Source organism: Ostrinia nubilalis, chromosome 4 (assembly GCF_963855985.1).
Source record: "Ostrinia nubilalis chromosome 4, ilOstNubi1.1, whole genome shotgun sequence".
Classification (NCBI taxonomy): Eukaryota; Metazoa; Arthropoda; class Insecta; order Lepidoptera; family Crambidae; genus Ostrinia; species Ostrinia nubilalis.
Genome location: NC_087091.1, coordinates 2,460,109 through 2,484,831, shown reverse-complemented (window position 1 = coordinate 2,484,831; position 24,723 = coordinate 2,460,109). Strand labels below are relative to the sequence as shown.

At 38.6% G+C, this 24,723-nt stretch overlaps 1 protein-coding gene across 1 annotated transcript; it reads right to left on the bottom strand.

The window, feature by feature from the left end:
* Positions 1-478: 478 nt before the first annotated feature.
* LOC135071301 (uncharacterized) lies at positions 479-16,348 on the bottom strand. The gene is made up of 13 exons (XM_063965092.1): positions 16,318-16,348; positions 14,094-14,232; positions 12,905-12,969; positions 9,572-9,710; positions 6,498-6,610; positions 5,124-5,258; positions 4,532-4,666; positions 3,765-3,984; positions 3,575-3,721; positions 2,087-2,232; positions 1,309-1,623; positions 851-1,051; positions 479-603 (listed from the first exon to the last, which is right to left on the bottom strand). The coding sequence occupies exons 1-13, from the start codon at positions 16,346-16,348 to the stop codon at positions 479-481; spliced, it is 1,911 nt and encodes a 636-aa protein (XP_063821162.1).
* Between the last annotated feature and the right edge of the window lie 8,375 nt (positions 16,349-24,723).

Sequence of the window (24,723 nt, the reverse complement as noted above, 5' to 3'; positions counted from 1 at the left end):
TTCACCTGCAATAAACAGAAAAAATGAATCAGATTATTAATATCAATAGAACAGAGACGCGTCTCTGTACGGACGTACTCTACCTACAAAATTAAATAAGCACACAATTAAGAAGGTTTATTAATCAGATCCAGCGGTGTTGAATATTTAGACACATGCACCCCTCTTTGTCACTTTTTAGGTGAGCGCGCTATTTCCACAGTTCTCCTGCGCTTGTTCTTTTACAAAGCGTTTAGTACCGTTTTGTGGTGAAGACTTGCGCGTCTTGGACGCATTTGCGACTTTATCTACAAAGCAAGAAGGTTCACTAACCAGTAGCAGTGGCGTCGAAGACCATAGACTGATGCGCCCCTCTCTCCCAGTTGTTCGGCGAGCGCGCTACTCCCAGTGCTCCCCCGCGCGTATAGGGATACAAAGCAGTAGCGTCGCGCTGCGGTGCTTAATATTTGCGACTTTATCAACAAAGCAGGAAGGTTCACTAACCAGTAGCAGTGGCGTCGAAGACCATAGACTGATGCGCCCCTCTCTCGCAGTTGTTCGGCGAGCGCGCTACCCCCAGCGCCCCCCCGCGCGTGTCTTCAGACTCAAAGCAGTAGCGCCGCGCTGCGGTGCTTAGTATTTGCGACTTTATCACAAAGCAAGAAGGTTCACTAACCAGTAGCAGTGGCGTCGAAGACCATAGACTGATGCGCCTCTCTCTCGCAGTTGTTCGGCGAGCGCGCTACTCTGTCTCTGTCCACGCCCCCTCACGCGTGTCTAGGTACACGAAGCAGTAGCGACGCGCTGCGGTGCTGCCGAACGTCTTGAACGTATTTGCGACTTTATCGACAAAGCAAGAAGGTTCACTAACCAGTAGCAGTGGCGTCGAAGACCATAGACTGATGAGCCCCTCTCTCACAGTTGTTTGGCGAGCGCGCTACACCCAGTGCCCCCCCGCGCGTGTCTTGGGACACGAAGCAGTAGCGCCGTGCTGCGGTACTGTCGCGCGTTACCGGCGTCGTCACTACGAACGAGACGCCATTCTCGTACCAGCCGCCGTGGCACGTATACGCTGAAAATTTTGAAGATATTTTTATTCCAAAGAATCTTGCTAGAAAATGCTGGTGAAAATTCAACTAAATAGAGAAAGAAAATGGAATACAATAACACGAAAATAAATTAATGAAAAGGAGACTCCTGGATGCAAGCAACGCAGGATTACAGGTAGGTAAATGGCTCCCCATAAGATTTTAAATGAAAGACGTCTACTGCAGAACAAAGATGACCGCAGTAGGGAAGGTCACTAAAATGTTTATTAAATTTTCTCACCTGTAACTAACTCCCTATTCTCACAAGTGGAATAGAACTCCATGTTCTTAGCGGAGTTACAGCCGACCTCCAGTCTGCTATAGCTGCTTGAACACGCGTAATCCTCCGCCTGCCTCCGACTCCTCAAAATGGCCTCTTCCGACATGTTCCTTACGCTAAAGTTGAACAGCCTCGTCCCGTTAACCCTACGCTCCAGGATCGACTCCCGTTTGCTCCTGTGTATCCTGTCGAGGGAGCGCACGTCCCGTTGCTGTCTGCTGTTCTGGATGCTGTATTTTCCAGGGTAAGGGCACTCTTTCGATTCTGGATTGCTTGCTGGAAAGGATAAGAAAGACATTGAATAAGTTACTTACACAACATACCGAAAAGCATATCTTTTTCTATACATAAAGCACGTTAAAGAGTTTTCTATTATACTTAATTATATTTTAAGTCATGAGTCCTAAAATGCTATAAGGGAATCTGGGAATATAATGTACTATAGAGTGATGAGGTACTGCTACTTATAATGCACACCGTCAGCAACGTGGTTTGTTAACATATTACTGAGGTCAAATCCCTGATGTCAAACTACAGCTGATATGGGTCAATTGGACCATTATTATTTTCGGACAACCAAGATCATTTCAGTCTGCTAAGCTTCAAACTCCAAAATGCCATTATTCAGATTTTGCTGCATATCATGAGAATTCAGAATCGGTACAGGAACCTCTAGGTAACTACCTACATCCATCTTCTCAGTAGAATATAAATCTTCTCCTAGGAGCAAGACACGTACCGACTAGCGTGACGTAGGGCGCCGTGACGGCATTGAAGTGATGCGGCGAGCACGCCTCGTCGGGTCTCGCGGTGGGCGCGCCTCGCTGCAGCTCAGCTATGTACGTGTCCCGCCGGTACAGCACCACGCAGACGTAGCGGGACACGCTGGAAAAATGGGACAGATAGGTATAGACACTTCTTTTGTACACCACACATATCTTCGATGGAAGAAGGTTGCTAACAGTCACTGGATGAAAAAAGCGAGAGCCAATGTGGTGCGACCACAAACAGTTTGTGCCTACAGTTTTTTCGCTCATTTTGAGCGTTTATGCAAGCAGGTCTAATAATAAATCGATCACATAATACAGGAAACCTAAATCAAAAGAAGTCAAGTCCATTTACAAGTCTTACGAATCAACCGATGTCTGATAGAACGAATAAATTAACTTATCTAAGATTTGTGCTGGTACACTCGTAGAACTCAACATATTTTATGTAAACTCGATTAAAACCTAAAATAGGAATCCTAGTTGCAACACTAATTCGCAGAATTTGTGTAATCTGTTAAGTTAGTTATACTTCGAAATCTGCTTTAAGTTTTAACTGTAAGTTGTTCGTTCTGATAGAGGTACGTATTAGGTAGGTTGATTTATGTGCAGTAATTTTTGGATGGTTCCCATCTAAGTATTTGCCACTGGATGTCTTAATGATGAAAATAATGGAGGATCGCGTTACCCTTGTAGAATGTTAGCTATAGAAGTGACTTTCATGGGCTGGAATGATAGAGTCAAACTTACCAGTGGTGCTGCCAATGCGCGACCAAAGCCATTGAATTTCCAGCCAGTAGACTTTAATATCAGCAGTTCAGCACCGGTCTGGTTGCTGATCCGTAGCGTCGCATTTTTTTTTACTTACTTACTTATTTTGCTTCCGCTGGTAGAACGTGTAGTACTACTAAAGAATTGCTATTGGTTGGATTTATGGAGTCAAACTTACCAGTGGTGGAGTTTCCACAGGGCGAGCTGGCTTTCACATTCACACAGTAGACTTTAATATCAGCACCGGTCTGGTTGCTAATCCGTAGCGTTGCATTCCGCTGGTAGAACGTGTAGTTGCTGCTGAAATGACTGCTATTGGCTGGTGAAACTAGAACTTACCAATGATGCTGCCAGTGCGCGACCAAAGCCACCGAGTTTCCACTGGGCGAGCTGGCCTTCACATTCACGCAGTAGACTTTGATGTCAGCGCCAGTCTGGTTGCTGATCCGTAGCGTCGCGTTCCGCTGGTAGAACGTGACGTGGCTGAAATGGTGGAGTCCAACTTACCAGTGGTGCTGCCAATGTGCGACCAAAGCCACCGAGTTTCCACTGGGAGAGCTGGCTTTCACATTTACACAGTAGACTTTAATATCAGCACCGGTTTGGTTGCTGATCCGAAGCGTGGCGTTCCTGTAGTAGAACGTATAGTTGCTGCGGAAATGCTATTGGCTGATGAAACTAGAACTTACCAGTGGTGCTGCCAGTGCGCGACCAAAGCCACCGAGTTTCCACTGGGCGAGCTGGCCTTCACATTCACGCAGTAGACTTTAATATCAGCACCGGTCTGGTTGCTGATCCGTAGCGTCGCGTTCCGCTGGTAGAACGTGTAGTTACTGCTAAAGAATCTGCTATTGGCTGGAATGATGGAGCCAATCTTACCAATGGTGCTGCCAGTGCGCGACCAAAGCCACGGAGTTTCCACTGGGAGAGCTGGCTTTCACATTCACACAGTAGACTTTAATATCAGCTCCGGTCTGGTTGCTGATCCGTAGCGTCGCGTTCCGCTGGTAGAACGTGTAGTTGCTGCTGAAGTCTAGCGTGTGCCACGTGTGCGAGAACGTCATCCAGGACGGGAACTGGCAGTTGAAGCGAACTGATACTGGAAAAAGAATTTTGGTTATTCATGTGTCATGCTTGATATCTGTGGATAAAATACGAGGGACTTTACTGTATGACTTTTACTAATAAAATATTGGACAGAACAAGACTAAAAGACACAAAATATTAAAAACACTACTTGTATTTCAGGCGTTAACAAGCGAAGTCATACTATTCTTATTGTAATAAAGAATTTATGGACTAATTGCATTGTCTTGCCTCATTGTTTTTCTATTGTTTAGGTAGGTACACGATCTAAGCATGAGTCATCAAGTTCATTAAATTAGACACTACGGCTGAATATTCAGGCTATAGTTATTATTTAGGCCACTAGAATGGCGGCGGCTAGTAAAATGGCTAGGCTGTTAATTAAACGGTCAATTAAGCTGCGACATATCCATTGATTAGTGGTATGAAGTATGCAATTACTATTTTTTTAAGTAGGTCAACCCAATGGAATTTTCTGGTAGGTATAGGTATTTCTAAGTATCAACTTAGGTACCCAATGGAATTTTCTGGTAGGTGTTAGTTATTATTATAATTGGTACCTCGCTTCAAAGCCATAGTCCTGGAGCCTTCAGTGGCGCTGAACAGGCCGTTGCAGGTCGCGTCACCAGACTGGGCCACTCTGTACTCCACGCCACCAGGGGCGCTGGGGCCGTCTTTCGCTGCACTTCCTGATGCTGGAAATGAAGAATACATCGTCAATTTACATCTGACGTACCAAACCTAATGCGCAAGATTTTCGTAAATATTTACTGAAAATGATCGGGTTTTATAATAAGGGACAATCAAAAATCAATAGGTACATGAATATTTAAATTGATGAATATGGGCCTTCTGTAACCATCAAACTTTCCCACGTTTCATTCCTGTTGCTGCAATTTCTGCAGTCAGGATCTACAGTGACTGTGTGATCTCCGTTAAAAACCAAACCAGTGAAGGTTTAGTCAGTCATTAGATTCATTTTATCAATCTACCAAGAGAATGGTGAAACTAAAGCAGTATTTAAGAACTATGGAGTAGTAACCAGTAAGGGTACAAATTGAATTTAACCAGGTATTTCAAATTAACAAAAGGCGATGCTTTGCTCGCAAATAGTGACCTGGTATCCATCTAAAGTCTGTATATTAGTCTTACCAATACCATTTGTCTTCTCGTAGACGAAGCAGCGGTAGCGGTCCTCGTTGCTGGTCGCGTGGTTGTGGTGCAGTTTGCCCACCAGGAACCGAAGGCTGCCCTCCTTCCACGTTGCTAGGCACTCCAGTTCCTCCACTGGAAAATTCGATCAAATTTTTTAAAGGTTATGGACAGTTTCTGACAGCTTGGCTACGAATCCTCTTTGTGATTTTCTTTGATGTAGGTACAGTTGTCTATTGGGACTATGCTATGGTTGTTTTATAAATACAATTAGATCCAGAATTAGGTATATACTTTAAGTATACATATAAAAAATTGATAATCCTTTGTCTCCGTCAGACGAGAATAGAGAACTTAGAGAAGGATACAAAAATTATACTCTAAAAAAAGCGACTCTTCTTTTGGAAAGTACTATAAGAAGTTTTTGCCGTACATAAACCAAAAAATCTATAGTTTGGTTTAAAATATACGCTGCTGAAAATTAAATACCTACCTATATCTAACAATGGGTACGAGATGTCGTTCAGCATTAGGTACACTTTTATCACTTCTAGTTTGGTCACGTAAATAATTTCTTACACCTAGTAAAATCGAGTATTTTCGCATTATAAACCTTCCGAAATAAACTGCGAAGTGAATTATTTCTAATAATTAACTATAACTAATCCTGCAAATGCCATACGTCTAGACGTGTCCTATACTGCATTCGGAATTAACTTACCGCTTCCAAAAATAGAATCGTTAGCTATATTGATTGTCTAAGCCCAACCTGCTGATTTGTAACGGGTAGACGGATTCCACAAGTGACTCTGGCCTTAAATTACTAACCGATAATAGAAACGGCGTAGACGAAAGGAGAAAATAAAGGGTGTACTCGGGGAGTTTAATGTGTATTGATTTATTCGCGACTCTGCATGCCCAAGATCCTAATTGGCAAATGCATCGGATTCTAAGTCCTTTGTTTGGCTACGAGACATTCAACCTGTGTTGTTAATTTTTTTGTTTTTAAAGAAAAAAATACCTTTAGTAGGTAAACAATGTAAAGTGTGTGCGTTAGATTTCGATTGAAGATTAGGGACGCGCTACGTTATTTAACAGTAGGCCTTAGAATGCAACTATCGTCTAAACTCTAACCGAATATTTAGGTGCAAGCTCTACAGCTGTTTAGATTTTTAACGTTTGTTACCTACTAAACAAGAATGTCTTATTCATGTTCTATGATCTAGCTTACACTACAAACTTTTTTGATACCTTTGATTTTGGTTTTTTGAACAACGCTCTGTCCATTTAAATCCGTTGGTAAATACGCTATATTTACGCGCATCAATAGTTAAATTTCCGGTAGCTATCTTTGAATTTAAGTCGCAAACTTACCGGTGCTCTCAGAACCGTGCACGTCAGGGCAGGCTTGATAGTTGAGGAGTAGCCTCGAGTCCTCAGTGCAGCTCTCGATCGAGGACACCGGGCTTTTGCAGTCACCATGACCCCTGGAATAAGAATAAAGTAGGTAAATAGTCATTCAGCTATTTAGCAAATGGGTGTAGACTTGGTCATGTGGTTCTGGCAGAGAGAACATGGCCATAGTTCCCACTTTTCCAGTGGTTGTCGTAAAAGGAGACTAGGTACATATAGGCAAATATGCTTTTACAACCCATCTGGAAGACGAGGGAGGTGTAACCCGAATCCTTCATTTAGCTCTAGTAAATTAGGGAAGGCCGTGTTCCCATAGGGTTACTAAATGACCCGATGATTTAATTTAATAAACTTGTTTTGCAACAATTTAATGTGGTTGGCAATTCTAGCTAAGTTTGTCCATCATAAATGTCAACTTACGATCGTAATTCAATGATCGTTTATTTTAATATGATTCTGATAAACCTACCTGTTTGAAAGCTAAGTACTTATTGGACCATAATAACATGATGTAAGTAGTAGTTACAGTCCAATTTACACTGATATAAAGTTCAAGATTGTTAACACACAAGCACTAGCCTCGACCGGGCATTGACATTATCACATTGCATGTAATTCACCGAATATCACTGAACCATAAATTACTGCTAATTAATTACCCTCGAACAGTTCCAAATTGACGGACGGCAAATTTGACGTGAAATTAAACGGCACACGACAGATGGCTCCGGCAATAAAGTCGCCGGACGACACTTGGAGAGGTAATTATAACTCCAGACTGGTCTTAGGCAAAACTGATCGTATGAACTCTGATGGCAAGTTCAGCAGTAATTTAAATAATGTATCGTTTTATAAATGTAACACACATACAATTATTTTAATGTTTTCACTTGTGTTCAACAATTAAGCAAAGTTGTGCCTCCCTCCACTCCCAGAATACGAGGGGCAGCCTGGGCTTGGATCAGTCAAGTTATGCTGGGCTGACTCAAGCCCAGAGAGGGATTCTCCGGGGTCAGCGGTACCTTCCTGGGGTAGTATCTCTTTTAAAGCTTTCATAATCGTTTAACTCCCTTCTTAACTCCAGACATTTTAAGAGCTATTTAGGCTCTAAGGCTCGCTGTAGCCTCCTCCGAACAGTTGCCTGATCAGGTGTATGGTGTTCGACAATTTACACAAAGTGTACAAAGGTGGACCGACGATCTCATAAAGGTAGCAGGAAGGCGCTGGATGCAGGCCGCTACCAACCGGGCGATGTGGAAATCGTTGGGAAGGTCAAGTGGACGTCCTGTGGCTGAAATGATGATGATGTGCTCAACAGTTAGTACTCTTCCTGTGTATCACAAAAAGATTAGCCTGGATTTGAGCAACAAATTGTTACAAAAATCTTTTAGCTTTTTTTAAATTGCCCCTACCACAGCTTCGAGACTTTAATGATGAAGACCAATGCTGAGTAGAAAAACTGGTGTAGGTAGTGTTTTTTCTTTGATGCTTGACTATGATATTAATATAATGACAGTAGAAATATTTTGTATGAAATCTACTACTACTCTCTACATTATATGTTTAAGTAATTTAGCTAAAAACAGTGTTAGTTATGCTCGTCAGTTTGACAGCAAATATTACCAAAACAACAATAGACAAAGTGCCCAAAGGTAGACTGTGATCATTTTGATTGTCTGACAGTCACTCCAGTAAGTAATTAAAAGCGATTCAAAGGAATAGTGACTGTCTATGCTTTTAAGTGGCATTACCTTTCGGAATAATTCTGAGTAGTGTACATCGTTAATTAATTAATTTGTGGCGTTCATTAAGTAAGTATCGATCTCATTTGTAACTGCCTCAAAATAAAAATAAAGTTTTGATATAGGTCGTCATTCAGCTAATAAGTGCCTCTCGCGGTACAAATGCTCTTTTCGATCAAAATCAATTGAATACACATGAAATTAATACAGTTATGTTGAGTGATACAAGTAGGTACCTAACATGTAAAACAGTCTTGAAGCCTACGTCATGGGGAACACATCAACATAGGTTAAAATTTAGTATATTATTCTGAAGTCTCTAGTTGTTCGCATTAAGTATAAAGATTACCTCTAATTCTATGGGTCCAACTGACACCCTATGATCTCATAAGATACTCGAGCTAAATCGGAGTGTAGGCTTACTTTACTGTCTTATTAATAAATAAATAAATAAATAATAAATAATAGCTTTATTTCTATTAAGTAGTACAGACTTAACATTTTCAGCGGCTTCTGCACTAAGCTCACGCTTGTATCGCAGCTGCCAAATAATAACACAACTCTAAAAGTAAATTACAGTAGCAGTCGGACAAACAGTTTACTTTTAAGCTAGTGGCAAAATGATATGTAAGGTAATATTAAACAGTCAATTAAATACTATTTTGATAACAATTACATTATAGGAAATTGAAATTTAGAATTTTTTACATTTTTAAACAAAATTGGAATGTGCGGTTTTAATTAAAAATCTTAATTAAAATTTGTAATAGGAAGGTGTGTGCGTGTGTGTGTGTGTGTGTGTGTGTGTGTGTGTGTGTGTGTGTGTGTGTGTGTGTGTGTGCGCGCGCGCGCGCGCACGCGTGTGTGTGTGCCTGTACGTGTGCGTGTGTGGTGTGTATGTGTGTGTGTGCGTGTCAAAGGAGGATTAGGTTAGAATATCTTCGGTCTCAGCATAATCTTGTGTTTTTAACCAAGTTTCAATCAACCGTTTGGCCTCATACGTAGTAGATCCCTTTATATTTACTTTTCGACAGATGGCATTATATATCCGGGGTAAGAGATTCTGCGGTTGACGCTTTGCGAAGGAGGTTTGAGCTGTTGGAACGGGATATTTATAAACACGTCTCTTCAACATTTGTTCGTAGTCTGGCGATTTTAGAGCGATACTGTGTGTCGCGGTTGCAGCTCTTAGAATGTAGAGTTGTCTGACGCGTAGAACGTTACATTCCCTGTAAAGATTGTCAGTGCTGAACCTAAATGTTTTGCGCAGCATTACTTTATAATTGTACTTACCTGTTGTAAGTAAAAGAGAAGGGTCCCTTCAGAGGGCAGTCCACCGGGTCTGCATTCTCCCGAAACATCGAGTACAAGAGCGCATCTCCCGTGATGAGGGTGCACAGGTGAGGCAGGGCATCTCGGCGGTAGCAGAACGCTAGAACGAGAAAGAAAAACATAAGTTACCATCATTTTCAGCAGCCTTCAGGGAAGAAAAGGAATACTGGAAAGAGAAATAATATGACTGTTTAGTTTTCTGAAGCTCTCGGCCCTCAGGGAAGCTAGAAAGAGAAAGAATATGACTGTCTGGTTCTCTGAAGCTTTCCGCCTTCAGGGAAGAAGAGTAAGGTTCAGATTCTAAAAGTTAGGTCCAGTGCCAGTTGATAATTTCAAATTGAGAATTAGATTTCTCAATATTATTGTTTCGCTGCGTCTCTAGATAAGTACGAAATAGTAGAATCTTGAAACTAGGTGATCGAATTACAACAGATATAGATAATAGTCATTTAAGCTGGTGCTACTTAATGTTGTATTTGTCAACACACACAAAAGATTCTTAGCAGCACTTTTCTTAGGTATAAGATCTTGCTATAAAAAGTCGTAAACTTAAACTTAAATAAAACCGTATCTTTGCACCAGTACCTAAGCATAAGTTCAATCAATAAATATTGGTATCCATTAGTTAAAATCAACAAAATTATTCCATGTACGCTCATTAGCTTTTATCAAAATTACTCAGCATACATAATGTAGCTACCTTCGCTGACTTATTGATCAAGAAAACTTTACGCGACCTTGTCTACCCTTACACTGGAAATTACACGCTGACGTCAAGCTAATAATGTTAAAGGTAAGGAAAAGTACAGTCGGTGCTCAAAATCTGACTGACTGACTGACTAACTGACTGACTGACATAGTGATCTATCAACGCACAGCCCAAACCACTGGACGGATCGGGCTGAAATTTGGCATGCAGGTAGATGTTATGACGTAGGCATCCGCTAAGAAAGGATTTTACGAAACTCCACCCATAAGGAGGTAAAACGGGATCCACGCGTACGAAGTCGCGGGTAGCCGCTAGTAGTAGATTAAATGTGCCAACTAAACATGAAATCGGGAATTTCGGTGAAAAAACGTAAGCGGTGTCGATTGATAAAATGAATGGAGTTCGTGAATCCATTCAGGATTATATTACACAAGAGCAATTCAATGAAAAGTTTTTGATGTGAAATATACACCCTCCTGACTTAACAGTTTTTTATTTAAATTAAATTAACTCAATTTTTGGAAACACTAAAAACTGCTAACGTTTTTAAGAACTTGAAAAAATTGGATGCCTAATGTGGGAATAAAGTCCACGACCCTTCGCTTGCCGGGTGACTGTAGATCGTGGGTTCGATTCCTGCCTTATGCAATTCAATTTATTGATTTAAAATAATTTAAGGTACTCCTTTTCATGCTTAAAATTTTCAGGCTAAGTTGCACCACTTTATTTTAACCGTGACTATAACCACAACTGGTGTTTTTTTTGTAGGAGTTACAGACTTTTGGCGTTTGTTAAAGTTAAAGTAAGATGGTGCACCCCTGCCTTAATTACACATATAGTTTTTGTGACGAACAATCCTTCTTCTCTATCAAACACTACCGAAAAATGCGTAACACTTTCATGGCTTTTCTATCAACGTTCTCGATTAATGTGACTATAATAATGGTGTTTATCGATACTCATAATCGAGCGCACGCACGCGGGTGATTTACAGCCCACCCGTTATGAGATTTAGTGCTAAATGTGTAGAAATCTTATGGTGTTAGCTCGATATTAATTTTCTAGCACGCGGCTCTACGTGTGAAATTGTTTGTTAAAGGAATAAGATTAAATTCTTACATATGATTTGTGCTCAGTTTAGGTAGGGTATTGCAGGACTGAATGAAGATGGAAATGCAGGCCGAAGTGCCCTGAAAAGGGCCTTTATTCTAATACAGGATTTAAATATGTGCTATTGCTAAAATGTCATGCTTTGGAAGGTAAGTTTAGTCGATTGTGCCGTCTAAGAGGCATTAGGCAGCACCTTCATATGTTCGAATTATTTCAGAACGCATAAGCCCCAAGAGGCGTTGTCTTGGCGGCAGTATCTCGTCTCCATCGAAGACTTCAAAATCAAAGATTTGTAAAAAGTTCACGACAAATGTTTAGTATCGAAGCTAATCTAATAGTTTAAACATAAACCAATTTATGTGTCTAGGACTTAAATCTAGAACATCAGTTCACCAGCTACCACCCACCCAATCCCTTGCAAGTAATAACATACCAGCAGTTCGTTCGTCCATTAATCTCTCGTGCCCGGTGGGGACATTTTTCAATCCGGCATCCGCCACCGGTCCATTAGTCTAATCTCGCACGGGCCAGTCTAGACCCACCCTGGACCTTTATTAGCTGGTTCCAATGACCCGGGGATGGAGAGAAATTGCAAGGGATTTTTGGGATGCAATTAATTTGGTGGAAAATTAATTTTGGTCTAGAAAGGAATTCCATTTAAACGCGCACATTGATTATCACAATCTCAAATTTTTACTTAGTTTTTAGCTGTAAAACTATTTCAACTGCAAGCTTGTATCTTAGGGGTATACAGTCAAGGTACAATATATTAATATTATAAAAATGCGAAAGTAACTCTGTCTGTCTGTCTGTCTTGCTTTCACGCCTAAACCACTGAACAGATTTTGATGAAATTTGGCATAGAGATAGTTTGAGTCTCGGGAAAGGACATAGGATAAGTTTTTATTCCGGTTTTTGAAACAGGGACGCGCGCGCGATAAAGTTTTTCTGTGGCAGACAAAAATCCACGCGGGAAGAGCCGCGGGCGGAAAGCTAGTTGCAATATAATCGCGCTTATTTAAAACTACATAAGATCGCAGTGTTTAGCTTTGTGTTCGTGCTATCGATGTAAATGTGTTTTGGCATAAAACAAAAGAGAATTCAAGTGCATAGGTGATAACAAAGTGCCAAGACACTGGTATTCATCTGACACCTTATTAAATGATGGCTGCATCTTTTGGCACCAACCAAACTGTATTGCATAAAACTTAATAATTTAGAAACCTCGTACGTCATATTTACGTAGGTACGAGGTGCGCTTGATACCGTACCGTTTGTATTGTTTTAAAGAAAATATTTCAGGAAGCAAAATATTAAGTCAATTTATCATTCGTTGGTCACTATCTGTCTCTCCATATTTACCTTTTCCCATCCAAAAGTCAAAATTTCCATAAAATAAATATCAAATGCATTTCCTCATTACATTTTCAGTTTTTATTACGCTACTGGACCATTAATATGTATGTTGTACTCACTTTCTTTATATTGTAGGACATTCTGATGTTTTTCGTGCATCACGACGCAGCGGTAACAGCCTTTCCTGAAAAAGAGAATATCATGAAGTTTGTCATTTTACATGCAAATACAAGTTCAGCCCGAATAAGCAAGTATCGTGGTTGGTTAATAAACATAGAAAGGTCGAAACAGAAAGATGGGAATCGTACTGTGTAAGTATTGGAACGCTTATAAATGTGTATACTGGCGGATGATCTTCAAAACAGTTCAATGAGGGCTATCGTTTTTATACTTAACAGTTGGTACCCCTGGCGATTGACAGAACCTTACTCTACAGTGGCGCCATCTTGATGAGTGCAAATGCGATAGTCCTCCTACCACTTTAGCACTCACCAGTTGGTGCCACTGTCTTCGCTACTAGCAAGTGACAGGACCTTACTCTACAGTGGCGCTAACTGGTGAGCGCTAAAACGATAGCCTTCATTGCATACCTATACAGGTACCTATATTGTATGACGCTGAAAGGCTGTAAAAAAGTTTCTGCCACCACAATACTCACTCGTCATCTATCAAAAACTTGTCTCCCTATGACGAAACGCACTTCCCCTTGTTAGAGAGACGGTCTCCCTCTAAGATGATGGGCTGGATCACCCTCGACTGGAACCATCCTCCTTGCAAGCGAGAAGAGAGCATGCATTAAAAATGTTTAACTATCTTATTACTCACTCGTCAACTATCAAAAATTTGTCTCCCTCTGAAGAAACGCACTTCCCCTTGTTGGAGAGACGGTCTCCCTCTATGATGATGGGCTGGATCACCCTCGACTGGAACCAGAACTAACTATAGGGGAGCATGCATTAAAAGTGTTTGCACCATCACAATACTCCCTCGTCCACTATCAGACACTTGTTTACCTCTGAAGAAACGCACTTCCCCTTGTTGGAGAGACGGTCTCCCTCTATGATGATGGGCTGGATCACCCCCGACAGAAACCAGCGTCCTTGCTAGCGAGGATGCATTAAAAATGCTTGCTCTATTGTAATACTCACTCGTCAACTATCAAAAACTTGTCTCCCTCTGACGAAACGCACTTCACCTTGTTAGAGAGACGATCTCCCTCATGATGATGGGCTGGATCACCCCCGACTGGAACCAGAACTCACTAGAGGGGAGCATGCATTAAAAATGTTTAACTATCTTATTACTCACTCGTCAACTATCAGAAACTTGTCTCCCTCTGACGAAACGCACTTCCCCTTGTTGGAGAGGCGGTCTCCCTCTATGATGATGGGCTGGATCACCCCCGACTGGAACCAGCGCCCGTGCCAGCGAGGGGGGAACGTGCAGCCTGGGAACAAAAGAAGATAAAATGAGCAGGAGAACAGTAAAAACACAGATTTTTGAAGTTTTAAGATACGTCTGTGCGAGAAAATGCGCACGAGCTTATCATTTGTTTTTAAATATCTGGGTATGCGGGTGCTTCATAAAGTAAATGTTATAGTGATGAGCACTATGTATAAATTTTGATACTCTCTCAGTATGTAGTATCATGGAAATATATCAGTTTATATAACGTAAATAATAAATTGATGAATTAAAAAATATGTATTGAGTAAACAATTAGTGCCGATGGCAGAGATTTTGTACGAATTGCTTGTATCCTCGTTATTTTTCCGAGAACATTTAAACTACATTTTCGGGACAGGCAATTTAAGCGATGTTTACGAGTAATTAAGACGAAATATAAAAGTTAATTGGAAACATTTCAGTCTTTTAAATAGTTAAAAATGTTTAATGGAATAAAATTGTAGAGCAATTTCTTTTTCATTACCTACTTCTTTGGAAATAAATATTTTGTTTAACTTACTAACGGTTACTATATTTTTTTAAGCAATAAAAGCTTTAAATAGCAGCTTAATGTAGTTTAAAAAATACCGCTCTAGCGACAAAAGGTCGCCTAATTTTTTACCTTTCAATATTTTCCCAAAAAAAACATCTAGGTAGGTATGTTAGTATCTCATTCTGTGTTCATCATAGTACACTTTTTATATTTACAAGCACCTATTTACTGCAGTCTTCAAAACGTGCCCAATACCATATCAAAACCTAACGCTTTGCTTGTTCAGCCAAAATTGTGATAGTGCGCCCCCTAGTGGCGCGATTTGGCACCAGAACCGCCTTTAGGAGCCAGTGGCTGGTTATCAGCTGTTAAAGAAACTGCCAACAAACTTAAACAAGATGATTTGCTTGATAAGCGTTTGAGCCAAACGATGTCGATTTGATAAGGATTTGTTATTAAAATTGTTTAACGTTTATTTCTTACATTATATCTAGCTCTAGCTACGGCTAATTGCAGCTTCACCCACGACATTTGTATTAGATTTTACATCACAACGAACCACAGTGATGTTGTTATGTTACACTAAAAGCTCCGTTATTAAATACATTCCTTTTTTTAATGCCTCTTTAAAAATTATAACTACTTAATTAGATCAATCCAAAAAGCTTCACCCATGCATTATGGCTCTTTAAACTCATTACCTGACAGCTAAATGACTTTTAAAAATCACGTCATAAAGAAATTTCCATAAATATTCGTATAAAAAATAATTAGATGGCCACACAGCATACCAGCATGCTGCTTAATGGTATTTACAAACGCAAGTCTATGCCCCTTATAAGAGCACCCGGCGAGTTTGGAGAGTCCTCGACCGCGAGGCTACGCAAACAAGTGCAGGCATATTAAAATCGGCCGGATAGCCTTAATTACTTCATTTCAGTTAAGGGGCTTTTATTAACATAATTCAGTAATTATGGCAGCGTGACAACGCCCCCTGTTGATAAAATAACAAAACCTATAAAGTTACGGAAATATCTCGATGCCATAACAGGGCAATTTATATTTGTTCTTATTGTAAGCAGGCTAATTAGTAGTTTTAATTAATTTGTGCTTGGCTTTGTTGTAGGAAGTAGTTATCGAGGTAATAATATGTATTTTAACAAATACACCTCACATGGATGTCAAGACTTTTAATTAACGTTGGAACTAATGCCAACAACAATAAAACACATTTTAAATTAGATTACATCTTCACTGCGATCTGATGTCGTAAAATTGTATTTATTGCTAGGAAACAGACTTATCAAGGTGCGATTGGAGCTGGGAGAATGCGTTTTGTTGATTACAATCTGTGACTTACAAAGAATTCATTTTTTTATAGAGAGAAAAGTGAAGAGAGGTACAAGAAACCTCTTGTATACTAGGTACTAATTAGGTACGAAGACTACATTCATCATTATCACTACTTAATATAAAACAAAGTCGCTTCGCTTCGGAGATCGGATAGTGATGCGGTTTTTTTTAATAGAGAGTGATTCAAGACGAATGTTAGAGTGATTCAAGACGAATGTTTTTAAATATAATACATTGTACCTGGGCGAAGCAGGGGTGGGTCGCTAGTCATCGTCTAAATCAAAAGTCTATCTTTTGAAATTGAACATAGGGATCCCTAAGCAGTCGCATTGATTTCTATTGTGTCTCGATTCGCAGTTACTAGAAGGCTTTTTTTTCATATTCTTAAATAGAGATTAATAAAACCAGCACCTCTACTTATAACAAACTGTAGTGATGATCTCATACCATCGACCAAAAGTTCGTTTCTTATAAAAAAACATCCACCCAAGTTTCGTCCCAAACGGTACATCTGAATGGAAATCTATAAAGACTGGATTGTCTACGGCACCCAGTTTACGGCGCCTTTTAATTTATAGCCATGCACGCGCTTTGTTTTCTTATAGTATGCAAATCCCGACATCCCAGGCAAGTGCATACTGAATACTGATCCGCTTGCCTGGCTTAGTACAACCAAAGTCGGTTTAGTAACGCAAAGTTGGCTCTGGTAGCCCATCGTTCGGAATGTTAGCTCAGTGGTAGCGTTCGTTCAAAATTGGTGGTGTTAGTTGAATGTTTGGGTAAAGATTAATTGATTACCAATTTGAACTATATTGTAAGGTATTATAGGTTATTTTATGAGGGCTACAATTAATGATTAAACGAACTTAAAAAGTGAAGTTCTATCATAATTATGCGAGGGCTTTGTCCGAAGAGATTAGAAATAAGAACTATGTAGTATCACGTACGGTGATGCCAGTTTACGCACTGTTAGTTGAGGATATATATATATATATATTTTTTTTTTTTTTGTGGGTATCTCAGTTTACATCCCATTTGACATTGGTATCCGTCGTCAGTCACGATTCAGTGCTCTGCCAGTTCGCACTTCTTCTACTTAAATACGTACCCAGTGTTAAAAATAGTGTTTTTGTGTCGTCAAAATGCCGAACGAAAAACGTCAAATGAGGATAAGGAACATTTGCTGAAGAAAATAAATAAATTGGAGCAGAAGATATTGGGTGCTGAACGTCGTTCAAGCGGTTCAACAGAAGATCATCGTTACACATTACCATAATGCGAACAACCATCCCGGGTTGTCTCTTTATGCCAGTTGTGTTTTTTGTCTGAGGGTTTGCGGTTTAACGTTTGAGTTCTACTCCTACCCCTAATTCAGACAGTTGGAAAAATCGCAAGTTCATCGCCTTCAACCAAAAGAAGAAGAAGAAGAACATCATCATTACACATTACCATAATGCGAACAACCATCCCGGGTTGTCTCTTTATGCCAGTTGTGTTTTTTGTCTGAGGGTTTGCGGTTTAACGTTTGAGTTCTACTCCTACCTCTAATTCAGACAATTAGAAAAAACGCAAGTTCATCGCCTTCAACCAAACGAAGAAGAAAACAGATGCAGTAAGTTCTATCCATTATTACACATACTACCATGGTGCGGGCAACCATACCGGGTTGTCTCCTTATGCTAGTTGTGTTTTTTGTCTGAGGGTTTGCGGTTTAACGTTCGAGTTCTACTCCTACCTCTAATTCAGACGAATACAGTAAATTCTATTTACTTAATACAATATTATCATTACACATACTACCATATTGCGGGCAACCATACCAGGTTGTCACGTTATGCTAATTGTGGTTTTTGTCTGACGATTTGCGTTTTTAACGTTTGAGTTATTACCTACCTCTAATTCAGACGAATACAGTAAATTCTATTTACTTAATACAATATTATCATTACACATACTACCATATTGCGGGCAACCATACCAGGTTGTCACGTTATGCTAGTTGTGGTTTTTTGTCTGACGATTTGCGTTTTAACGTTTGAGTTATTACCTACCTCTAATTCAGACGAATACAGTAAATTCTATTTACTTAATACAATATTATCATTACACATACTACCATATTGCGGGCAACCGTATCTACACGGGTTGTCACGTTATTTAATTTGTGTGGTTATTTTTGTCTGACAGTTTGCGATATTAATATATACTTGCCTCCAAATCAGACGTTCGTAATGTAATGATTTATCTATATCTAAGGGTTTGCGGCACTAAAAACTTTGCATTAATAACCTACTTCTAAATCAGATGTTCGAAGTTAATTATTTTTTTAAATAATAATTACCCATACTACCATACTTCGGAGCTGTGTGATTTTTATAATATGATGGTTTGCGGTATTATCAACAATACCTACCCTCTAAATCAGACGCAGAATCCTAAAAATATTACGATACTTACGGTATTGCGGGCAACTACAACGGGTTGTAATTTTACTGTCTTACCTACTTACTTCTTCAAGTCAAGTAAGCTCAAGTCTAAGTTTTTCGGTGATAACAATTTGGCGATAATATTTAATTTTAAATTGATATAAACGTTAATATTACTAGGCATGCAGAAAATTCGTGTTAAGTTGTTACCTACCCGCTACATATTTTAGCAGGCAGTCAAAAGGGCTGTTCCATACTTGTAAAAGTGCATTATCACATTAAAAAAAAAAAAAAAAATGCAATAATGCATACCTACTTGTTTAGAAATTGGGAGTTGTCTTAATAAGACATGATTTGATGGGTTCATATCCACACTACGGGGCGGTGAAATGATATACGCCAAATCGTTAGCAGGTGAAAAACCATTAGTGGCTATCGAAACATTGGACTCAGAACCCTTAGCCTCGAACCCTGCCGCCGCCGACGCTGCTGCTCTCGTTGACATCTGCGCCGCTTCCGCTGCTGCTGAAACTAGAAATCAATTAGATTCGACACCTGCAACGCTGTTGGTCTGAAACAGCTGCGCCCCTTCATGATGAGATTGTAATATTGGTGATGATCCTGTGTAGGACAAGCCTCAACACAATTACCTTAATATGAATTTTTTATCGATGCCAATCGCATTTTTTCGACTGTCTACTAAGAATTCCTTATCAGAAAAAACGTAATTCTACTTAGACTCATTAAAGATAAGATCAATTATTACCTACTTTGGGGCCAGCTGGCGCTGTGTGAAATTGTTCAAAGAATTATCTATTCTCTAAAGACTTATCTATTTATTTATTTATTACAAACACCGAAGATTGACTCCATGTCTTTTGATAAAAACTTTCCAAAACACTAAAAACTGCCTAGCGAACTTCAAAGTTTGGGGCTGATCTGAAATTGAATCCCAAAATCAAATCAGCAGCCACCAAAAAAGTCCTTTCTTATACGAATTTAACCTTGAAGGGACTTCCCCGAAAGGCAGACAACCGATGAAAACAGAGGACTAACTTGACCTCCTGACTTTCAAAACAGTCATCACGTGTCATGCTCGTGAGCGCACCAGCCGCATCCAGCTCAGAACCGCAACAGTTGAATCTCGTAAAATATGTCGGTTGGCTTTTAAATTTTTACCATCAGTGGTCACTAGTAATAAGTGACTCTGTTGTACTAGGATAGAGTTATGTGATTTCAATCTCACAACCAATAATAAATGTCAGTATAAATCACATAATACATGATTATATTCGGACATAGAAAAATTGCAATTATATCAGGCTATTCATAAACTTATATTAAGTGTCATGAAATATAGTACTCCGATGTCTCAACTACGGGATGGGGGGCGGCGTGTTACGGGGAAACTTCTGGGGACCCATGGTCCAACATCTATTTTATTTTATTAATATTATCTAATATTAAAAACATAATATAAGAATTAATCTGCAAAGATTCCAAACATTGACCTTTCTTGGCCTTAAAGTATTTACTAAGGATCTTCAAAATTCTCAGTTTCTCAGAATGAAATTCAGTTTTGTACACCGCATAGGTGGCGTGCAGTTTCCCCCCACTTAACATAAATAAAAATAATTGTGGCAATGATGCGAAACTAGAAAAAACATTATAATCATCAATACACAATGATGTGTCCTATCTAATGATCTATCTTACCTAGATAATAGCATGGTAGATACCGAATCTTGAAGAGTCCATTCAATATTAGTATGGACTCGACATTACCAAATTCACCATTTTATCATTTTTACATTTGGAGAACGTGGCATCGTTAATTTTGCTAAATTCGTTATCGTTATATACCCCAAATTAGATAGGTACCCCGATGCATACGCAATTAAAAATTTTAAGACAACAAGGTCAAGCTTATTTCTGCGGTTTCCTTCCTTTTTTGTATTACACATACATTGCGAAAAATCACATGTGATCAAGCGACGGGTATACTAGCAGTACCCTTATAACGTAGTCTAGCTTTGTTTCTTTAATTGAATAAAAATAAAAACGCTACACGTGTCTGAATGTCTCATATAAAACGAAGATTACATCTTCATCTATCTATGGATATTATATCTTCATCATTGTCTGATGATCAAGCAGTACAAAACAATTTCCCTAAACAATTTCAAGGAAATTGTTTTACTTTTGCCATAACTATCATTCATTGAGGTATTAGATTGCACTATTTTAATAAAAAAATTTGAATTTCGATAGCTGTAATAAGCTTGTCTTTTAATTTGGCTGTCATATTGGAAACATAATCAGATATTATGGTTTCCGAAAAATTTAAAATATTTAGAAATTAGCCATTTTACTGTCATTAGTTAGTGTAATTATTACACACATTGTTCAAACCTTCCTTAGAAGCATTCAAATATTATGCATACAAATATTCAATCTAATCACGACATCGCGCCCAAGTGCACAACAATCAATCTTGGTATTGTCTTGACAATTTATGTCATGTACAAGCATTTTGTGCAAAGTGTGTTCGTTGCGAAATTTTTTACCGCTCTAACAAAGAGCACTTAGTTTAGTCACAAGTTTAGTTCAATTAACATTGCAGGCTTGTGATATTGACACCTTGATATTCACCACTCACAGCACGAGGCATGCTGCCTCGTCTAGAGCATATACATTAGGAATTAATCTTGATTATCAGAATTACCCCCGGTTGGAGCGTTATTTCAAATAGGTACTTTGGGCAAATTCTTTAACAGAATGCCTATTGCGTCCAGAAATAACAATCAACATTTAATTGACAGAAGAACCTAATACTGACAATTGATTTGGGAAACAATAATTAACTTTCCCACTTACATTATGGCTAATATAACAGCTAATTATACTTGCCTTTAATTACTTACCCTTAATTATCAATTATACGAAAGTATTCACTCGGGTAACTATGACAGTTATGTCACACTTAATAGTAATTATAAAACAAGCATTGTATTCTTACCAATGATTTATTATTTTTGCAAAGTAATAAACAGCTTTGTTTTTATTATCATTTCACATCAGTTCTCTCAAAATCTACATAGTTCTTATTTCTAATCTCGAGGACAAAGCACGAGCATAATTAATGATTAAACGAACTTAAAAAGTGAAGTTCTATCATAATTATGCGAGGGCTTTGTCCGAAGAGATTAGAAACCCTCCCACCCGTCTTTAACAATCATATATGTAGGTATATTATTAAAAACACAAACCCCCATATTAGTGAAATGATAAAAAATACAAATTACTACTCCAAACTAACTGACGACGGATACCAATGTCAAATGGGATGTAAACTGAGATACCCACAAAAAAAAAAAAAAAATAAATAAATATATATCCTCAACTAACAGTGCGTAAACTGGCATCACCGTACGTGATACTACATAGTTCTTATTTCTAATCTCGAGGACAAAGCACGAGCATAATTTAGAGAAAATATCCTAAACTAAACATTAGATAGACAAACTAGATCTAATCTAGATAAATATAAATACGAAAGTAACTCAATTCGTTTCTTTGTTTGTTAATCCTAAAACACTGCTGGGTTGCACCATCTTACTTTTCTGTCAAACTCAATACAAAAAGCACCGGTTATCGTCATAGTTACCGTTAAAGTTAGGTGGTGCAACTCAGCCATTTTAATTGATTCTTGTGAATGTTGGCAAAAAGATTCACAAGAAGGAAGGTCCAAGGTTACATTTTGACGCAAAAAAAGTTTGGAAGAGTGAATTTAGGGTACAAAGGACATTGTCAGAAACCGCCTAAAAACCGCCCAAAAACATTAACCCATCATAATTATTTTCTATTTTTTTTAATACATTAAGCACCCTTTCATTCTAATGGACACTTAAGCATTGAAAAATTAAATAAATAAGTCTTTTAACGTTTATTCTATAATACTATTACAACTTCCGGACGTTTTGGTGCGTGGCATGGTCTAAAACCTATCAAGTTCCATAATTTTTGCCGATAAAATCTGTACGAAGCATTACCGTACTTTATTGCTGGGAGTCCATGTATAGTGATGTTCCTGCGGCCATCATAGACAATAAAATATCGATTTTGAAAATAAAATAAATCGATTAAACTGCTTTGAAGACTAGATTTGCGTTAAAAGCTAAAAAGATATTGACACTATTACAAGAAGCTATCTAAAGTGTCCAACTGGTCGAAGGTCGTAAATAAAATAAAAATAATTAGGACCATAAACTGATATTCATGGTATCATAACTGTAAAAGTGTCAGAATCCGACGTTGAATCCAATGCCAGTTGAAGTGTGAGAAACATATATCAACCTAGTATAGTTGCCAGTCTCTCATAATCTATGCCAATGAGGGTTTTCGCGATTGAAAAATCCGCCAGATGGCAATACGTAGACGTGAGGTCCAAATTCTGCATGATTGGTTATTTTTGACATGACATTGACAGATATCCACCAATCATGCAGCATTTGGACCTCGCGTCTACGTATTGCCATCTCGCGGATTTTTCAATCGCGAAAACCCTCATTCATAGCACATGTATAATAATAGACCAAATGAACTTTTATAGATTGTGAAAGAGAAGATAAAGATTTTATTATTTTATTAAAATCTTGCCACGAAGTAGTTTTTCAGTAGAAACCAGGATTGGATAATCGCTACAGGCAAGTATCAGAACATTTTATAAATATTTTTAATCGATTATATCCTTGTGAATCGTTTTAATAAATTGTCATTTTACTTTTTCAATTAAAACTTTTTCAATCCCTAGTCTTGTCAAACTGTCATAATGTCAACAAATTATAAATGTCACGTCAGTTGACTCAATTTCAGTCTTCTGTGCGTTTATTGTATTTTTATTTCAATGAAATAGTGCTAAAGGGTTAGTACTAAAAGTGAAAGCCTTTTTTCAGAAAGAAAACCAATGTGGTGCCCTTATTATTCATACTGTTTGAAAGTTACAAGTCAGTGATACAGAGTTGCCGACATTATAACTCCGTAGTGATACCATACCAAAGAAGAAGTTTTCCTAAACACTTGTGTTGTTTTTATATGTGATCGAATAAAAAGGATTAATTCTACTGCTCAAATGGAATAACTTATCCCAAGAGACCGAATATAAAAAAAACCTCTCCATAGAAATTATCACCATCACGAGGATGTGAATTTTTTTGAGAATTTGATATTGGTCCTGTAAGAAAAGTAGTTGTATTTCAGTAGTAGAATCAACCCTTCTTGTTTCATCAGCAAGAGTAACTATAAAAACGCCCTGTAGGTAGGTATTATTAAGCTGAAGAGTTTGTTTAGTGTCAAAGACTGTCACACAGTGTAACTTAAATTGGCATATTATGCAATGACACGCGCGCGGGGCGCGGGGACGACCGCACGTACTAAAATAAGCTCCGTCAATTTTTTACTGTTTTAGTGGTAAAAAGTGAATAATACTGTCCAAAATTTACACACATCGATAGCTCAGTGAAAATCGTGAAGACTGTGATAAGTTTCAATAACCAAAGAAGTGACTTTAGTGCATTAAAAACAATTTAAAGATGTGCATTTTTCGTTAAGAACAAACAGTCATCCAGTGCTGTGACTCATGTGACTCATCGAGTGCGCCCGTGTTCAAACTCTGACCATATAAGGTCATTCGTCAAATCGCATCAAAGTGAAGTCGGAAGAAAGTAACCGGACTTTTCGCCGCTCATCTATAAGTCGTCGTGGCGCAGTGTAACAAACACTGAGTCGGCCGTGGTGAAATTCCGAGACGCCGGGTTCAAATCAACAAGTGCAGAAAATTTTTGTATTTTTGTTTGATTTTTAATTGGGGACACTATTTAATTTTAAAAATTTTTTTTTTTTTCTTTTTTTTCATTTTTTTATTTTTTATTGCTACTAATAACATAAATTACCAAAATGACTGGAAAATGTGGCAAATGTGCTAAAATATTACCAAGGAAACAATTTTTGACATGCACAAAATGCAATATCAGCTACGACATAGACTGCGCTGGGGCGGAAAAGCGCTTTTTCCTCATGAATGATGAACGTAAGAGGCGCTGGAAATGTCTCCCTTGTTCAACGAAAGCGCACCCATCAAATTCTGGAGCTGATGTTTCGACCCCCAACATGGACAACGTAACTTTAAGAAGGAATAAGTGCATCATAAACATTTCAACTT